Consider the following 15,697-nt stretch of genomic DNA (forward strand, 5'->3'; position numbering starts at 1 on the left):
ATATATATATATATATATATATACACACACACACACACATATATATATAGAGAGATAGATGGATGGATGAAATTTTCTTTGTGTTGCCCCTTTAGGTGTGTACTTGCCTCTTTTGTGGGAGCAGAGTTTCTGCTGGAAGAGCCCAATCGCTCTGGGTTACACTCGAGGCCACTTCTCAGCTCTGGTGGCTATGGAGAACGATGGCTTCGACAATCGCGGCGCGGGCGCCAACCTCAACACAGACGATGACGAGACGGTCACATTCCTGCCACTGGTTGACAGTGAGAGGAAGCTGCTTCACATTCACTTCCTCTCTGCACAGGAAGTAAGAAACGACTGTAGTTTTCTTATGTAATTTTGGAACATAATCCTTTAAGAGGTGTGAAGGTTGAGTTGGACTACAGTGTTGGGTACTTGATGTTTTTCTCCTCTCCTTTAGATGGGTAATGAAGAGCAACAGGAGAAGCTCCTGCGGGAGTGGCTGGACTGCTGTGTGACAGAGGGCGGAGTTCTAGTGGCCCTTCAGAAAAGCTCCCGTCGCCGCAACCACCCGCTCGTCACCCAGATGGTGGAGAAGTGGCTCGACGGCTACCGGCAGATCCGCCCCTGCGCCTCTTTGTCTGATGGCGAAGAGGATGAAGACGATGACGACGAGTGACTGAACTTAGTTTTCCTCTGGTTGTTTTTTCCCCCTTCCTTTCTTGACACGGACAAACTGTGAAAGCCTTCAGTAGAAGTCAGGGAACCACAAGCTCCTGGCGCTCGCCTCCAAAGCTACAGAAGACACGGCTGCTCTTCTGGTCCGTTCAGGCACTCGGACATATTTCACAAAAAACTTTCAACACTTTCCTCAGACCAATGTGAGACTGACAGAGAACACTGAGTGACAATAAAGGTTTACAAATGCAAATAACCCTTTGATTTAAGTTTCAAATCTAAAAGAATAAAGTAATTTTTATCCGTAGATGTAAATGCATGTGGTTGTTAAAAAACGAAATATACCAGCATTTATTTCAATCAGTACCTTCTATTTGTTCAGTGTGGGCACTGACAAAAGCACACTTCCAAATTAAACAATGTTTTTCCAGTTGTATGAGAATGTTCAGCATTTTTGTGTTCGAACAGAGGGACAAAGCCAATAAATATTCAGAAAAACAGAGATTGTATAATAATAACAATATTAATATGTATATCCTTATAATTAAGCACTGCACATTTCTGAGAACATTAATTAAAAACGGTATCATTGCTTGAAATAATGATCATTTATGAAGCTTTTAAAAGGGAGCTGTGCCCTTCACAAGTTGGATCTACACTTACCAAGGTTTAGCACATGAACGTTCATGTTGGTTTACTTTTTGCAGACTGAACTGAGAAGTTGTGTGTGCGTGTGTTTTGTTAGAACTTATTCTACATATTTATTGTTTGAAGATTTCAACGTTAAGAGCTTTCTGTATATTTTTCTCGATTGTGTGTTGTTTTCTTTTTTTTTTTTTGTTAATTTTTCCCTCAATTTCAATGAAGACTCGTTGCACAGAAACACTGTTCCTGTGAGGAGAGAACCAATCATGGCGGTGGAACGTTTACTTGCGTTGTTGCATGAGATTTAGTACCTCAAACGAATGCCTAAATTCTGGTGCTTTATTTTGGTTTTTGTTTATTATATTTTTTCGGAGCAATTAAGCGAGACATTGGACGTTTGCATAAAACCCAGTCACATTTGTCTTCTAAACCCTGTTTGTCCCGTCGTTCCTGAAAGTATTTGCTGTCCAGCTCACCTTTGTGCTACATGTCAGATCAGCTTCTCTGTAAAACCTGCTGTCAACCCCTTGTTTTCAATAAACCGTTGTGTGACTGCAACATATTAAACCAAAGCTGAGAGGAACAAGGAAAAAAAGTGTCAACTCCTTTTTTTTTGCTGTGAATGTTTTGCGTTTTTTTCTCTCTTGCCATTGTGTACTGTAACCTTTGTGTTTCATTTGTGGCATACATGTTTTGAGCATCACCTGTATGTTGCTTTGTATTTATGCAATAGTTGCAGTTGTGACTATGATGGTTTGTGAATTTAGGCCTGACTTCACTAAACGGAGTGTAATGCAAAGAACAGGCAAAATATGAAATAAAAATAATAATAAAGGAAAATCTTTTTGAATGTCCAAACTTAACCATTTCCTGTCTGATTTTCTTCAGCTCACGAGTTTGTATTTATTTCACAACTTGGAATTATTATGTCAAGAAATGTATCCTAATCTTTCACAAATCACCGATTTTTTTTTGTCTGTTTTGTAAAGTTAAATGTTTCAAGAGCCTGATTTAGGTTTGTGCACCCCCATAGTTTAAATTACCAAAATGTAAACAAATCACAAACAAATATATTTTTAAACAGCTTTTAAGAACATTTAAGCGAGCATGATGTCTTTGGAAGTACTTTTCAAGCCCCATATTTTAAAAAGTAACATATAGCTAAAAAAAAAAAACGGTCTGCACAAATACAAGAAAAATCATATTTTTTCAGCACTGCTGAAGTCTTGATCTTAGTCTCTTGAAAACTTAAATCAATTTTGAGTGTTATTGCATGATTTTCAACTCCTTGAAAAGAAGAAGGAAAAGAAATATCTAAGGGTGGTTTAAAACTTTTGCACAGTACTGTAATTTATATATGGGAAAATTCAACACTTTTATTAAGAGTTCATCCATTCATTTAGCCATCATCTGCTTTTTGCAGAGTCAGATCATGGGGGCAGCAGCTTAAGCAGGGAGGCCCAGACATCTTTTTCCTCAGCCACCTCTTCCAGCTCCTCTGGGACAACTCCAAGGTGTTCCCAGGCCAGCTGAGAGACAGTCTCTCCAGCATGTCTTGGATGTTTCCTGGGGTCTTCTCCTAGTTGGACATGCCCTTTAAACTTCTTTAGGAAGACATAATGGTATGGTATCTTTACCAGTTGCTTAAACCACCTCAACCGCCACCTCTTGATAGGAAGCTTTACTTTGTAGAGCTTGTTTGCCAACGAGGCCCAATAGGACTCCTTCAGCTTGGCGGCCTCCCTCACTTGGGGTGTCCACCATCGTGTTTGAGAACTGTGAGAGGCACCGACAACCTTGCAGCCACAACTCAAGGAGAACATACCCTCGCTGGGATGGGGTTGTTCTCTTTGAGGTGTGAACTGAAGATCGTTCTGATAACAACAAAGTCCATGCTCAATAATCCAGGTATACAATCCAACATTTTTCAGTCAGGTCATATGGACAGTTTCTTTTTTTTTTTTTTTTTTTTTTGATGACAAGCAGAATTGGTTTGTTCCACTTTGGAGTAAGCTGTTGGGTGAAGAATCAGTTTTGTTGTGTGTTTCCTTGACTGATGAAGCCTTCCGGACCGAAGGCGAAACGTTTCAGCACAAAAAAAAAAAAGAAACTGTCCAGATGACCTGACTGAAAAATGTTGGATCGTTCTGATAAGTTATTCTGCCAGGTGTTCCCAGCAAACCCTCACTACATGTTTGGGTCTACCTGGTCTGTCTGACGTCTTTCCCCACCATTTGATCTAACTCATCACCAGGTGATCAGCTCAGCTCCTCTCTTTACCTGAGTGTACAAATCAGATGACACAATTACAAAGTCTATCATCAATCTGCGAAATAAGGTGAATAGTGTTTGTGAATGAAAAAATGTGACTAGCACAGAAGAGACGGCTTTTCTCTTTTTACATAAATTGCTTCCTTCACCCCCCTCTCAAACCATCTGTGTTCTCGGTCCAAAATGTGCACATTTTGGTCCTCAGAAGAGTGTCCCTTATCTGTGAGGTGGAGGTGAACTGCTGAGTCTTGTCCTGAGGAGCTGGATCTCCTGTGTTGAGCCATGCGTCTGTGAAGAGGCTGTTTAGTTTCTCCAATGTAGAGGTCTGGACAGTCCTCGCTGCACTGGACCGCATACTCCACACCACTCTGGTTGTGTATGGGTGCTTTGTCTTTAGGGTGGACCAGCCTCTGTCTGAGAGTCCTGCTGGGTTTGAAATGTACTGGGATGTTGTGTTTGTTGAAAATTCTTCTGAATTTCTCTGATACTCCAGCAACATAAGAGATGACAATGTTTTTACGTCTGCTGTTCTCCTTTTTCTGTTTATTGGTGTGTTTTGTAGATTTCCTCACTGACTTGACAAAAGCCCAGTTAGGATATCCACATGTTTGGAGAGCTTCTTGGATGTGTTTCTGTTCCTTTTCCTTCCCTTCTGTCTTTGTGGGGATGCGTTCGGCCCAATGCTGTAAAGTTCTGATGACAGAGAGTTTGTGTTCCAGTGGATGGTGGGAGTCAAACAGAAGATACTGGTCTGTGTGGGATGGTTTTCTGTAAACTTCAATGTTGAGGCTGTCCTCTCATTCCATCTGAATCGAACAGTCTAAAAAAGGCAGCTTGTTGTCGTTTGCATCCTCTCAGGTGAACTTGATGTTGTTATCGACCGAGTTAATGTGTCTGGTGAACGCTTCTATTTCCTTGGCTTGGATTTTGACCCAGGTGTCATCCACATAGCAGAACCAATGGCTTGGCGTTGTTCCCTCATAGGAGTTTAGGTCTCTCTGTTCCACTTCCTCCATGTAGAGATTGGCAACAATAGGTGATACTGGAGCTCCCATGGCACAGCCGTGCTTCTGTCTGTAAAAACAAACTGTCATTGATCTTAAAATAAGTGGTGGAGAGGCAGAGATCCAACAGGGTGCAGATCTGGTCCAGGGTGAAGTTGGTCCTGTTGATTAAGTCATTGTCTTGTAGAAGTTGTTTTCTGACGGTTTCTACTGAGATGGGTATGCATGTGAAAAGAGAAGTCACATCATACGATACAAGGGATACAACTCCAAGAAGGCTAGGCACTCCAGTCTACTTTTGGCGTGTAGACACAAGCAATCGTCAGAGCCCATCCCCCAACCCGAAGGCACAGGGAAGCTACCCTCTCATCTACCGAAGACAACTCCAACTTGCAAGTGCCAAGCCAGGGGAGCTAGACCCACACCAGCTCAACACCTCTCACCATGGGCCATTCCAGAGCGGAATAAGGTCCAGCCCCTCTCAAGAAGATAGGTTCCAGAGCCATGATGTGCATCAAGATATCTAGTCAGTCTCTCATAACCTCATACACAAGCTCAGGCTCCTTCCCCACCAGAGAGCCATGTCGCAAGAGCCAGCTTTGGTAAGCCAGGGTCAGAGCACCATGGTCCCGGACCCTGCCTTCAGCTACCACCCATGGTATCATGCACTGGACCGGTATGGACCCTTCTGCAGGTGGTGGGCCCACAAGAAGGCAACGTTACGCAACTCCATCAGGCTGAGCCCAACCAGTCCCCGTGTCATCAAGCTCTTGCCGATGAGCCCCTCTCTCAGCCTGGCTCTACGGTGGGGCCCCAGTAAACCACGTCTAAGTGAGAGACACTGAGCTTCTTGATCATTTCTGTCCATATGAGTCTCTCTTTGTCTGGCCTGTCACCAAGGACCAATCTGCCTTGGGAGACCCTATCAGGGACAATTGCCCCTGACAGCATAGCTCCTAGGATAATTCAGGTGCAAAAACTCCTCCGCTGCAATAAGGTGGTGATTATAGGAGGTTGGTGTTAAAGGTATGCATTATATATATCATAGTATGCTCAATATTCAGAACATACCACTTTTTATGCTTTTTTTGTTTGTTTGTTTTCTTTTGGCCAATAGTTTTCATGAACTGTTTACCCAAATAATAATCCTTTAAAAATAGATTAATCAGACTGGATTACCAACGCTCTGTGGTGAGTTGCTCTTTAGCTTAATGTTTGTTCTGATGGCTTTTAGAGTTGATTGAGCCCACTGTGGTCACTATGAACTACAATCTGAGCAGCATTATATTTGTCTATCGCTGTATTATATTTCTTTCACGTTGCATCCGTTAGGTAATTAAGCTCATCAAGAAATAACTACAAAAGTGTGACTCAAAGCACTGAACTGTTAATGTCAAAATAATGATGTGTTGTAATTAAGATATTTGAAGGTATTGTCATTTTTACAGAAACATCAGTACATCTTTTGATGATTGCCTCTGTGTGTGTTTCAGCATAAAGTAAAAGTAGCTGACATCCAATTACAATAATGTTTTGGGGAAAACATTTGACCACCAAGTTTGAATGTTTTCAAGCGTCAGAGCTGTCACCCTCTCAGTATATGTGAACAGGGCCTTTTTCTACCAGATTAGCTTTGTATTTATTTTATATAGATTTACTTAATGCATTTGATGAGGATATGCCCTGAGTTGTTGAGAGAAAAGATATTTCTTATGAGTAACACTAAGATGTTATGACTTAGTGTGAACCAAAAAAACAAGTCTCTCTTGTAAATGAGTCGTTGTGGCTCCATGAGTCTAACCTGTAGAAATAAAGGTTGAATGAATGATTTTATGTATATCTCATTTAAAAACCAGAAGTTATAAAAAATAATAAAATTCATGGATAAAATCTTCTCAGTGGTTCTCAAACTGGGGTCCCTGGACCCCCGGGGGTCTGCTAGCCAGTGCTTGCCCCCCCCCCCCCCCCCCACACACACACAAATATATATATATTTTTTTTTACAAGCACGTAATGTTTAACCCATTAAAATACACCATAAATGCAGGAAATCACATCTACTTTATTCAGAATTTTTTGGGGGAGAACCCCCCCCCCCCCCCCCAAGCTGGCCCACCCACTATTTGCATTCTGGCATTGATCAGTTTACAAATTAATCTTAATTTGTAAAACAACTACATACTTTGTATGCCTACTGCTTTTATGATTCTGTTCAGTTTTATGTAAATATATTTTTCTGTAATAATTTGAAGAAGTGGCAACACATTTATTACTGTATGTTCACTAAGTGAATAGGTAAAGTTTTAAAGTGGTTTTGGATGCTGTTCATTTTCTCTAAACTATCATTTTTGGAAGTTGAAATTAAAAATTTGGTTAATTAAGTGTGTCTTGAATGAAAAATGCCCCATGTTTAAAAGTATAAAAATTGTATTAACACTATTAAAGAACAGGTCTTAAGTATTTATGTTACACAAATATTTCCAATGCATTAAAGAGACAAATTAAAGAAAATTATTCAATAAACATGAGGGTTATGAGGGGGTCCCTGAAACTTTTTCTCCCCTATAGGGGGGTCCCTGAACCCCAAATGTTTGAGAACCCCTGCTCCAGAGGGCACATATCAATGATGTGTGAAGCAATGTCATGCACCTTTAATAAAACACACAAAAAAGAAGTTATATTAGAAATAGAGCATTATTTTGAGATGACGAGAACATTTAAAACACAAAATATGAAAAAAAAAAACATTCTTCTACCTATCAATAATCAGAACAGTAAGTTTTATTTATTGGTTCCAGCTGCACTGTATGCTATATGATCACCTTATACAAGAAACAAATACAAATACTCACACTAAAAACCAAACAATCTGCTAGCAGCCACTTCTTTCTAAAGTTACGGAGCTGCCGGGGAACGGACGTGGCCGCTGCTCGAGCCCCCAGCTGGCTCCTATTAGAGCAGGGAAACAAAGAAGAATCTGTGGTGGGGGGTAGGGCAGGCTTGGTCACGTAAGACTAATGTGAACATTTATCCATACAAATATAACAGGAGTGGAAAAACATCAAAAAATGTACAGCTGATATATAAAAAAATACCACCATGGAGAAAGACAAGAAAAGCAGTAATACCGATATTTTTTCCTTTTCGTCTTTTCAGTTTAATATTATTTTTTTTCCTGAGTAAAAAACTTGCCGTTTATGATTTTTCTAAACACACTTATTCCTCAAAAATATGTTGCTGCTGTGTAAATTAGATCCTTATAAGCTGACAGTAAATCCTTTGTTAATAACCAAATATTATACCTTGGCTCAGCAAGGCTGCAGTAACTGTTGCTTGTGTCTCAAAACTGTTTTATCTGTTTGGATTAAATTGATCATTTCTATCTCAAAAGTTCAAATCTTCTTGCACATATCCTGCCCCACATCTCATCTTTACATTCTGGAGCAATGCACAGACAAAGGGCAGAAAAACGAGTTCTTTGTGACGCTGCATTTGCCACTAGTCAGACTTTCTATTCTGCTAAACGTAACGGTAGATTCATTCATTTTTACACACTAAAGGACAGGGGGGAAAAAAATCAAACATCCATTTGTAACAACACAGAACAAGAGAATGAACAAGAATAATAAAAAAAAAAAAAAAAAAAAAAAGCCAAATTACACAACAGGATAAAGAAAAGGGTGAAGCTGAAGGGAAAAGAAGAGGTTGTCCTTTAAACCAGCAGGAAGTGGGTCCAGGTTTTCCATCCTACACTTGGCAACATGTTCCAGAAGTCCAGAGGAATTTCTCTAATATATATATGAGAAGATAAAGATATAAACAAAAACATCACTTAGTTTAGTAAATGACAAAAACTAATATAACTGGAGGAGACGTTTCGGCTCTTTTTGCGCTTGAGTTTGATGGTCAGTCCCATCAGGCGTGTCCCATCGTCAGCTGTCCTCACTCAGGCTTTGTGGTTTCATACAAAAACAAAAGCGTGTCAAATATTGCCCGGCCGGCAGTTTGCTGGTAGGTCCAGATGGCTGAAGTCAAGCTTATGGTTGGATGGGTTGACTCGGTTGGTTCCTTAGTTTACACTGATTTCATGTCCCGGCTGCAGCAGCAGTCCTTTACGGCTCAGTCATGTGCTCCCTCATGGGGTCGCCGTGTTTGGACGGTTGGTTTGGAGAGATGGCCTGTGACGGATGGGTGCCCAGGGGTAGGGTGTGGGCGATGGGCACTCCCCCAGGCACCAACCCCTCCATAGGTCCAGCAAGCCCACCAGGGGCGATCCCCATCACACCAGGAGGGAATCTGGAGATGGACAGGGAGTGATCAACACATCGTTTTGTCAAAGATGAATGAAGGAACTGATCCGAAAATACACTGAACTGAACAGACAGTTTGATCTGAAAGTTTAGAATTAAACTGAAAAATAGCTATGCGTAATAAAAAAAACAAGCAAAACGTTAAAGATTTGTGTACGCTAATGACATATGGTGTTAATTGTGTCTAAAAACAGCAACAAATACAGATGTGTCTAAAAACAGCAACAAATACAGATGTTAGGGGTTCTAAACAGGGTTCGGCTGGGATTAGAGAGGTCATTCACCCAAACTATAAAAACAAGTTTGCTCGGGCTTTGGAATCCACATTTTGATTACGTCGTTAAACTATAAATCAGTAACAGCTTCTCCCAAATGATTTTTTTTTTTCATATGAGCATTAAAAACAGTCAAAGTTTGGGTGAACAAAGCACAAGAAGGAAAGGTGTTCCAGGACACTCAAACATGTCAGGTGGTTTGTTTATATTTACTTCATTATGCCATCATACTGTCAAAATTTGAAATTCAAAACTTAAGACAAGTGTGATGTGATTATTATAACTAATTTGAGCAAAATAGTATTAAAGTGATAAAAACAAACACATTTGTTCAGCAACTTTCCCATCATTACTTAGGGTTGGCCTTAAGAAAACAACAACAACAACAAAAAATCCTACAACTTGTAAACAAGTGAAGTAATAACATAAATTATCCTTGAAAATAAAAATAATGCCAATTTTAAAGTTGACTTTGAACCTAACCGTTTTTATACTAATGTAAAACAGTTTAAAAGTAAAAAAAAACAAAACAGAGACTTTTTAAATATATTTTTGTTGTGATCAATTTTTTTCTCCTAACATGTTTTGTTTACCTGCATAAAAGGTGCAACATGAACACCGTAGTTTCGTTACTTGTAATTTTTACAAATATTTCCAAATTTGAATTTTTCCACACTCATCATGTCTGTTCCCATCTTTACTCCTCGCAGTTACAAAACTTCCCGTTGTCACATAACTTACTATGTTTTTAATGTCCAGTGTGTGATGTATTACTGCAAATGTGTGACAACATAAAAAAAAAAAAAAGTCAAACATTAGACTGAGCCCACGTGCTGTGTATCAGATTCTGTCAGGGAGGGGAAAGAGGAAGCTAAAGGAATGATGGGTAATAGAGGCTGCGCTGAATAGGAACTACAAAACTCAGCTGGGTTTGCTTTCATCATGATCTTTTTGTTTTGTTTTCATTTCCACCAGCAGTGGTAGAATTCATTTACCTGCTTGAGAATTAGGTATATAATTTGTCCTGCATCCCCCCCGTTGCTATGGCCTGTACCATGGTTTGGTTCACTCGGCTGTGTGAGAAAAGCAGTTCAGTCTGGTTGAAACAATATATCGTCTGAGAAATGAAGAGGCTAAACTTTAACATGGGATAAATTCATTTGGGCCAGTTTATCCAACAAAAGAGCAAGGTTTAAAGTTCAAGCACACATGAAAATACTCAAATCCACCCCTCCTTAAGTGATAAGCCTCACTAGCGTGTGTTGAGACGACACACGCTCCCGCTGCACGATGCTGAGTCGAAATAAATCTACCTGTACGCTGCACCGTTGATTTCAGGGTGAACTTGAGGCTGCTGCTCCATCATTCCCCAGGGGGCTGTAGTTACAAAGAACTCTTTATTGACGCAGTTTCGCAGGCTGTCAGGGATACGACCTGTTCCGGGGAAACAACTTCTGTGAGCGAAGAAATGAAAAAACAAACGTATGACAGCGAGAAAGCTCAAAGACATATAGGTACCAGTGATGGCTCTGCGAATTTCTGTGGCAGCTGCCTCTCTCATCTCCAGCGACGCCTGCTCGCTGTACCAAGCGGTGTGGGGGGTGCAGATCAAGTTAGGGGCGTCTTTAAGGGGACCCTGGGAAAAACTGTTCAGCATTGAAAAAAAAAGTGGTTAAGCAACATAATAAGCTAAAGCAGGTATTTTTCATTTTGTCGATACATGACGATGAAGGCACCTGAAAGGCTCCGACTCGTGGACGTCCATGGCAGCGCCTCGTATTCTACCTTCTTTCAAGGCCTGAGCCAAGGCTTTTTCATCCACCAGACCCCCCCGTGCAGTGTTAACCAGAAAAGCGCCTTGACGCATCTAATCTCAACACAAGAACAGAAATATACTTTAAATGGCTCCGTGTTGCAAAAGGCAACAAAAACGTTTCAGTCTTAAAGCACTTGATAAAGGAAACTCAAATGACTCCTGCCCCTTCATTTCTACACATTTATATTAGAAGAACATATAGTTTAACTTGGGCAAAGATAAACTGTGGTTACTTAAACTTTCACCTATTAAAAAACAACTAGTAAAACAAAGTCTTCAAAGTATGGTAGTTGTCAAACTTAATTAAAATTTGCAGTACAGTTTTTGTCCTCCAGGTGGCAGCAGTGACCATAAAAAAATTACTAATAGGACCAGTTTCTTGGTTTCAATCAAAAGGTTTTAGGATTCCAGTGCAAAGCTTGTATATTAGCAACTGTTTCTTTATGTTTGGCATGTTTTGCCTGACAGCTGTGACCTATTGTTCCACCTTTGAAACTGACTGCTTTGTTACCATTATATATTAAGCATGGAGCAATACTCAGAACGATAACTCGTTAATAGCTACAAACAAATGCTTTACATTCACTTGTAATTTGATAAGCTCTTGTAAGATTCATATTTGTTCAGCCGGAGAACCTCCACACTTGACTTATTTTTAGTGAAGAGTATGCAGAACAGCTTGCTTTGATCCCACACCCACACACCCTTGGGCAACGTTTGGGTTACTCTGACCTAAAAGGTCTAAAATTACACAAACGTATTATATGCACCCCCGTACGTACTACACACCTGCACCACCTTGCACGTTCATGAAGTTCATTAGAGGTAGTTTAAACTGCTTGTATTCGCAAGTAACAGTGTCTAAATCTGCTGCCGATCATCACCATCCTTCTTACGATGCACTTATAATGCTCCACCTGTTTGATGGTGAAGTCGTTGATGAGGTGGTGGTTGTGCTCGTTCAGGTTGCAGTGCAGGGAGACACAGTCGCTCTGGTAGAGCAGATCCTGAAGCGTGTAGACCCTCAGAACCCCGAGCGAACGCTCCAAGCCGTCCTGGAGGTAGGGGTCGTAGAAGATCACGTTGAAGCCAAACGCCTTGGCCCGCATGGCAACCGCCTGACCTGTGCGTCCTAAGGCGGAAAGAAAAGAGAAAAGTTACTGCCTCTGTTCACGCATTACTAAAAACTCTCCAGATATTTGGAAAACCGTTCTGTGAGCTTGAATAATGTTGCTCTCCTGCTTATTTTGGACCCACTAAATTAACTATGAAGTAAATCTAACAGGTAAGGCACCGGTTATTTTGATTTTGTTGAAGTTTAGCATCATTTCGCAATAATTCACCAGAAGTATGTCTATGAACAGCCATGCAGAAACCCTCCAGTTGATGATTAATTAAGCCGATCTACTTCAAGAATTAAAATCGTGGCTCAGTCAAGTGCCATTTGTCAAATGCTGTGATCAATCACTAAAACGATTCATTTTTAGCTTTGCCAGTGTGGTAGTCTATTGTACTAATTTTATTAAACAGCAGAAGACAAATTAATCCACAGGCATTAAACATTTTTAGGTAAAAAGGTGTAAAAAGAAAACTGGTTTAAGCTACCCTTGGATTGACTATTAAACGTTTAACAGACATTAGGCTCAGACTCAGTTAATAACTTATTACTATTTGTTAAAATATGTTGCAGTTTATCTTGTTGCACAGCTTTCAAAGAAAATGTGCAAATTAAGCATCAACACGTGTGGCTCAGTTTGGAATAGTGTGCAACGACTTTTAGCAGCAGTGCATCGTACAGCGTGGACAAAGGTCCCATGAAAAAACCCATTGACAATCAATGGGGTTTGGGCAAAATGAATGAGAAAACCCCACCCTCTTTGAATGCTGTGGTTCTGGTATTCTTCACAGTAGAAACAACATTCAAAGCTTACACAAGTCACAAAACGATAGAGGTTAACATGACTGAAACTGCACTTTGATATCTCGTTTGCTTTTTACACAATCACAATTAAATATTTTAGGATTTTTGTAGACTTTCCTATAGAATTTTCCTCCGACAGCTGATGATGTCATATTCAATTTTGAAAAGTCTAATCATTTTCTAACAAACACTTTACTCCCACAACTTATTTTGATACATTCTTGTCTTGGGTGCCACCAAGGTGCTCCACAGAACGTCACAGGAAGTCCTTCCTCCCTGTGGCTATCAAACTTTTTAACTCCTCCCCTTTTCTACACATAGCACAATAAAATGAATCCTGCACCACAATAAACATTTTATTGTTTCTGTCTGCACCTGACCTGTTTTAGACCTTAATTATTGCTATTTTATATGCTGTTATTATTATCTTATCTTATCTTAACATCTCTTTTTTTTCTCCCAGTTTTTTGCACAGCCAAGCTTCCAGAGACTTCAGTTATATAAGGGTCTTTTTACCGTTTCAAATCTCCAAAGTATAACACTTCCGAAAAGTAAAAACTTCACATGCATGGTCATCAATGTCTTTTGACGCTCACGGTTCACTATAGGCCTGTCACGATAACAAATTTTGCTGGGCAATTAATTGCCTCAGAAATTATTGCGATAAATGATAATATTGTTAGAAATGTGACCATTATTAGTAATTATTGTCAAATTTAAGAAGAAATGTTGGTTAATTGTGTGTAGTACCTTTTTTGGACCATCGAATGGCAGTATAAGACTGTTTGAACAGAAGGATGGATACTGAGGGAGCGAGCAGCTTGTCTCTTTAAGAAAAATGTGAGGGAGGTCCCTTGACGTGACATGGGCTGTCTCTCTTCGGTTCTCAAAATGGCGGATGCTCGGTGTGGTTCGAGCTCTTTAGTATAGCATTTTTCACACAAAGCTTTTAATAAAAAAAAAAAAATCAGTAAACAAGTTCTCAGCTTCTTTTGGCAAAGAAAAACTTTTTACACGAAGGCACGGGTTTCAATCGTGAATTTTGGAGCTTTGACGTGACGGAGGTTTTTTCCCGAGGTCGGCCTGTTAGCTTAGCTCGTAGCTTAGCTTCTCAGCTTAGCTACTTTTAACCGTCCAAAAACGTGATTTTGGACGGTTAAAATGGATTTTAAAGAGAAAGGGAGAGGTCAGTGAAGAGCACCGGAGTTGAGCCGTTTGTCATCCAGTGTCTTCAGTAAAAAGAGAGAGACACTAAGAAACGATAAAGCCGATAAATGAAAATGAGGCAGATCATTTTCATTAATCTTGCGATTAACTGATTTGTTGTTTATTGCGACAGACCTAGTCCAATACTTTATAAGACCCAGTCTATAGTTTTTGCACAGTGACTATTTATTTGAGGCCTAAATTTCAGTCTGTTTCCATCTGTCTCTCCTCAGTTTGCAGCCAGGGAGTGAGAGACACAGGTGTGGTTACCATGGTGACCATAATGAGCCACAGACAGTAGCTTCAACATGATGTTTTTCTCCATACACTTCTTATACAATTACAAACACATATAATTACATTATTAGTGTTTAGCGTATATCTTAGATCCTTATTTACTGTTTCTTTGTATACTTTATATTTTGCTATTTTTGGGTGTAACTGGGATCCTGTGTACACAACTTGTTCCACCTCATGTACCACATGTGATGCATCGACAATAAAGATACCTGCACTTGTAACATCGAAATGTAGGCTTTTTAAAGTTTAGATTATTACAACGTTATGTTGACATTTTGAGCAGCAGCTGTCTTCAACATTTCTTCAGAGATTTCCGAGTTCAAACTGGTCACAGGTAAATTTTAACCCCGACCGTGAAAATCGCCAGTTTCAGACTGGTCTTAACGAGCTTCTCACCAAACCCAATGAGGCCAAGCGTCTCTCCTCGGATCCTGGCTGCCCCGGACGCCACCTCCCGGATCTGCTCTACGCTCTGGACCCGTGTGCCCTCCCGGAGAGCCTGGTACAGCCAGGTGTTTCGCCGGTACAAGTTAAGAACGTGACAAAGTGTCGAGTCTGCCGTTTCCTCCACCGCTGCTGAGGGAATATTGCACACCGCGATGCCTGGAAAGAGAAAACAGCATATCAAAAAAAAAAAAAACCCAAAAAACACGAGCTGAAATAACAACTTGTAATATGCAGCTGTTTTCTCAACATGTTTAGAATAAAACCCCACCGATCTGTTAAAAAAACATCAGGATTTCCATACAAAATCCATCTCAGCGCGATGAAACGTAATGGCGACGGTAATTAGGATGTCACACTAAATCCCGCTCTCATACCAAACATATGCTGTGGGAACACGAGGAAGACTTCTGTACGAGCTGGAGCATCTGCTCCGAATGTGCGATCCGTTCCCACAACCTCTCATGTTTACAGTTAATCAATCATTTCCACTACATATGTTGTTTGTGATGAGTTAATAACGCCAGCAGAGTTTGGTTTGGCCTCACTGCACAGGTGCCCCATTTTTATCCATAATGCATCACCTCTGTTTTATTATTTAACTCTTCTCATCCTGGTGAACAGGGCTGAAACGAACCGTCTTATTCATTATGCGTGGCATACGATCGCCGCCTGCTTCTGAACAACCTCGGCCTCCGATCCACCTCTCTCGTGTGCAACCTCACCGAGCTCTCCGGCGGCCTTGATGTCGATGTTGTCGTAGCCGCTGCCGATGCGAATGATGATGCGCAGCGCCTTGAACTTCTCCAGGTCCTCTCTGGTCAGGGTGATGGTGTGGTACATCATGG

At 40.5% G+C, this 15,697-nt stretch overlaps 2 protein-coding genes across 2 annotated transcripts in view; one reads left to right on the forward strand and one right to left on the reverse strand.

Moving 5' to 3' along the window:
• Positions 1–2,165, forward strand: part of zranb1b (zinc finger, RAN-binding domain containing 1b) — a 24,746-nt gene extending 22,581 nt beyond the window's left edge. The window contains exons 9-10 of the mRNA XM_037679807.1: positions 96–325; positions 440–2,165. Of these exons, the coding sequence (XP_037535735.1) occupies positions 96–325; positions 440–658 (449 nt within the window). The 3' untranslated portion in view covers positions 659–2,165. The remainder of the gene's footprint in view (positions 1–95; positions 326–439) is intronic.
• A 5,171-nt stretch (positions 2,166–7,336) lies between these two features.
• The window catches only part of ctbp2a (C-terminal binding protein 2a), a gene marked incomplete in the record, with an annotated part of 51,026 nt that continues 42,665 nt past the window's right edge, over positions 7,337–15,697 (reverse strand). Inside the window, 7 exon segments of the mRNA XM_037679816.1 lie at positions 7,337–8,873; positions 10,476–10,596; positions 10,681–10,808; positions 10,899–11,029; positions 11,896–12,110; positions 14,802–15,008; positions 15,575–15,697. Of these exon segments, the coding sequence (XP_037535744.1) occupies positions 8,690–8,873; positions 10,476–10,596; positions 10,681–10,808; positions 10,899–11,029; positions 11,896–12,110; positions 14,802–15,008; positions 15,575–15,697 (1,109 nt within the window).

The sequence above is a fragment of the Nematolebias whitei genome, chromosome 1 (assembly GCF_014905685.2).
Source record: "Nematolebias whitei isolate Nwh7 chromosome 1, NemWhi1, whole genome shotgun sequence".
Lineage (NCBI taxonomy): Eukaryota > Metazoa > Chordata > Actinopteri > Cyprinodontiformes > Rivulidae > Nematolebias > Nematolebias whitei.